The following is a 4,463-nucleotide window of genomic DNA, read 5'->3' as shown; positions in this document are numbered from 1 at the left end:
AATGTTCGGTGACACCCGAACTTAGCCCTTCCTTACTTGTTCTTTAGAGATTTGATTCTTTATTAGTTACCGTATTTGTGGACTTACAAATATTCTCTTTTTACTTTTTGCCTCGTTGAATTTGGATAATCCTCTTTCAGATATACAAAACGATTTGGAAGCTTTGACACTGGCAGTTCGGCAGTATGTAGGATGGGTATGTTAGCTGAACATAAGTTTAGATACTGAGTAGTTCATGTTTGTAACGGTTTTTGTTTGAGTGAAACGAAAATAACAATCACTTACAWKATCCTTTGATTCGGTYSAAATTATTAGTAAAACAGACAAGCCATTTGTCTGGTTTTATTTTTAAACCAACCTATTAGCACTCTTATAAACGTTATACAACATTTACGTCGAACTCAGTTGAAGCAAAAAGTTAGCTTAACGACGAGATTTCGTATGCTGCATGCGCCAGGAAAATCGACCATTAAGGATTGATATGTTATAAGTTTAGATGTGGTGAAATGAGCAACTAAGACAGTGACCCAAAAAAAAAAAAGACAGTCACCCAAAAGGACTTGTTAAAGACGAAACCCTCAAAAAGTCCATAAAATAATTTTGGATCATTGTAAAGTGAAGTTATTCGAGATAGCAGGCACTCAAAAGATATCAGCTGAACGTGTACATCATATCATTTACGAATATTTGGCTATGAGTCTGGTCTGTTTTGACCAAAAATAACGACGAGTTAATGATTAGGAACAGAGTATGGAGACGTAAGCGTAAGAAAACGAATTTTTGGAACAATAGTTGACAATGGATGAAACATTACTCCATMATTTCACTCCAAAGTCTAATCGACAGTCATCCGAGTGGATCGCRCGTGATGAACCCGCTCAAAAGTGTGAAAAAGCGCAACAGCCGATTAACCTTATAAAAGACAAAATCATTAAAAAACCCCCGGAAAGTGCTGTTTCACCAAGACAGTACATCGTGGCACAAGTCAGTGAAAACTTGGTCTTCAATTGCTTCCGCATCCGCCGTATTCTCCTGATATGGCTCTCAGCGACTATGTTTTCTTCTCAGATCTCAAAAGAATGCCCACTGGRAAGAAATTTTCKTATACCGAAGCTGAGTCTTATTTTGAAGTATAGGTTAAATTGTGCTACAAAAGTTCTATCGAAAAATAGGAAGGTGGCAATGATCCATCCAGAAGAGGATTTATGGACGGCAAGTAAAAAAATTATCGAAAGTTATTTTCGATAACTGTACAATTTTTCTTAAAATRATAAATAATTTTAGCCTCCTATTATATTCTAAAGGTCTTGATTAAGGTTCAATAGAGATTTCTTACCTATCAGCTTGGGTTACCTTAAAATGGAAGCTTTTATAAAGCGTAATCCGTCTATATCTGATGTTTGTTTAGAGGAATTCAGATATAATTTTTGGAAATGTACGTAAGGTGYCTCACCAACACTTTTATAAATATTATTGCTTTCCTTAAATGGATGGAATATATTATATGTATCATGATTGCTAAAACCCGACGATACCCAACCGACAATATCTTTAAAGTGTTAAATAAAGATTAACCGTGAGGATTCGTWAAAATTAATGGAAATATAAATACTCGAAGAATATGATATTCAAATACAAAAACCGATTCTATTTGAAAAATGTTCAAATATTGACATTTCATCAATTTCACCAATGATATGTATTTGTAAATTTCCGTCGTAYCCAATTTATTCGAAAATAGTGCGACTTGATTGAATGAAGGCATATTTTCAGCTCTGTGGTCTGCACACGTAATATGTATACGAAGTCGATAACAGATTCGAAATCAGTTCAAAACGGAGTTGTTTGAGACGGAGTTAGGATTCCTTTGAACTAAATTTTAGTAAGGATCGAATATTGCACGACCGATATTATTAGTAGTAGACTATGGTCGAGTTCTTGCAATCCGTAAATATGGGATTAGAAGAATGACTAAGACTGACTTATTTTTATATGGCAAATTAAAATCTGTGAATTTAAAARCTTTCTTTAAACAAAGGCTTTAAATTTTTTGGAAATATTTTCAAACCACAAATTTGCTGATTGTGCATCAGATAGCCATTGGTATAAATAAATTTAATTTCCCTTGATCTTACTACAGTATTGACTTTCAGGCATTAAGTTAACCAGAAACATTTTTTGAAAACAAGGGAGCGATTATTGTTAAGAAACATTTTTTTCGGGCCCTTACTTGACTCAATCAATTATTTACGGTAAATTTATCGGATATTGCTAATTAATTTCGAAGCTATAAAATCGAAACCATAAGCGATCCTATCAAAAAACAAAAACTTTTCGGACCAATGGATATCCAATATTCGGCCCATTTTTTAAAGAAAMTTATCACACTCACCTGCAACGTTTGCGAACAACCGAAAACTTTATCGCAGATACAGCATTTGTAGCTTATTTCTTCGGCGTTCAAAGTGGKCACAGAAGAGGGACTACTTGTACAGAGTTTTGTTGTTTTCGAGGTTAAATTGAAATTCGCTACTGTGCTCAAAGCGATCGTCGATGATTTGAGYAGTAATTCAGTGGATGACTTCGTTTTCAAATAATTTGCTTTGTACGAAGAATGACAAGTAGATGAAGTGGACGATGCAGGCGAGGAAAGTACCGACGGCAGAGTTGACTTGTAGAGTGGGTGTTGTTTATAGAACTCCAAACAATCTGTACAACTTGTGCGTGTGCAAATACTCTTCGATGCCGAGGGCGACAATGGTATGCTAGAGGGATTCGTCAAGGTCGGCAAACGCGAGTCGACGGATTGGGTGGGTTGAATAGGGTGCGTTGAGTTGGAGTTAATGATATACGGTGCAAAGTAACGTTGTTTTTGATAAGGTGTTGGAGTGGGTACATTAAAGCCGGACAAAGCGTATGGTGCGAACATATGAGGAAAGAATTGCGCATAAAACTTTGTGGCGTTCGCGGCGGCGGCAGCGGCCAAGAAGTCTGAGTGAAAGCTCTGATAAGTTGGTGTAGGATAGGCGGGTTGACGTGGCGACTCGATGGGAGATTTTCGCTCCGCCGCTGGTGAGGATTTGGAGAGATCGAGTATATCGGTTGTCAAYGGTGTTGCAGTGCATTGTGCTGATAAGTTCGACTTGACGYTGATGTTGGGAGTTTTGACTAGGTKGTTGCTTTTATTGTGCGCATCATCACCAAGTATCCGACTGATACTAAAGTCGGTGACATGTGCGGGTTGTGGCGTCTGTTCTTCGTCCGATTCAGAGTCATTGCCGCCGGTCCGGTCCGATTTGGAGGGATACACTTCGTAGTTTTGTAGTCGTTGCAACATGGTATGCTTAAAGCCCATTCTAATATCGTTCATAACCACACAAAACTCTATATTTATATTTAACTTGTTTCGCCAATGTATTATTTGTTGAAAATTCTATTTATTTTCAAACTTTTTCATTTATTTATTTATTTTTTCAACTTTTCTTCCAACTCTTATCTATTTGCACGTCAAAGTTCACAAATCACTTGTAAGCTGGCGCACGCGCGTTTCAACCGCATTGAACTGTCACGTTGCACGTCAGAATACGTTATGTTGCATTGCCGTTAACCGATGTCTGACATCAACTCACAAAACTCCATAACAACAAAAACACAATAATAAAATGATACAACGTTACAGGCCAATCGTAAGCCAATGAGAACCTGAACGCGTCTACAAAGTCAACAAAATCTCTCAGCCACACTTGCTGCTGTCACTTGTTGGCTCAGACGACTGACGATCATCAAGCGCCACAGTCACGATCAAACCGAAATACGGCTTAGCGGACAAAAACGAATCACAAGTGAAACTGACAATAAAAGGAGCACTAACAACAACAGCGACGATAATGGCCATAAAATGCGTCAACAGCGTTAACGTTAAATGTTGTCAACACAACACTAAAACGCTACTACCAACCGCACGTTCAACCCTTCAGCCCAGCATCTCCTGCATCCACTTGCGCTGCGATGTTGTGTTTACGTACWTACGTTCAGCCTGAGCGTAACCAAAGTGTTGGCAATTTGTTAAACGTCGGTCCGCTGTCGTGCTGAGTTTCATGTGCACACACGCTTGCGCTCTGACCTGCAAGTGCTCTCTGTCTGCCTCTCTTTAATACGTTTTGACTGCGCACAGCAGCTCGGTTTGAACCATTGTTTTTATGTATTGCATGATAAATACGTTTATGGGGGCCACGGAGCGGGTACAGTGGGACTCTTCATATGAATTTTAATTTCTTGTTTCATACCTATTAAGGTAGGTTCTTTCAATCTCTTGCTGTTCTGTTCTACATACAATATGTTAGGATTGAACTTTTTGTATCATGGCTCTAAATTACTACCATTTAAATTCTAAAAATTCTGCATATATTTTTTTTGTGCCTTATAGATCTTTCATGAAAGTACTTGGACTCAAGTAATATATT

At 37.9% G+C, this 4,463-nt stretch overlaps 1 protein-coding gene across 1 annotated transcript in view; it reads right to left on the bottom strand.

The window, feature by feature from the left end:
• The window catches only part of LOC108970513 (zinc finger protein 681), a 9,668-nt gene extending 6,313 nt beyond the window's left edge, over positions 1 to 3,355 (bottom strand). Inside the window, exon 1 of the mRNA XM_018935955.1 lies at positions 2,393 to 3,355. Coding sequence (XP_018791500.1) covers positions 2,393 to 3,355 — 963 coding nt within the window. The remainder of the gene's footprint in view (positions 1 to 2,392) is intronic.
• Positions 3,356 to 4,463: the final 1,108 nt, after the last annotated feature.

The sequence above is a fragment of the Bactrocera latifrons genome, unplaced genomic scaffold, assembly GCF_001853355.1.
Source record: "Bactrocera latifrons isolate USDA-ARS-PBARC rearing strain unplaced genomic scaffold, ASM185335v1 scaffold_30, whole genome shotgun sequence".
Classification (NCBI taxonomy): domain Eukaryota; kingdom Metazoa; phylum Arthropoda; class Insecta; order Diptera; family Tephritidae; genus Bactrocera; species Bactrocera latifrons.
The sequence above is the reverse complement of the archived record's forward strand: the minus strand, read 5'-3'. Positions and strand labels throughout refer to the sequence as shown.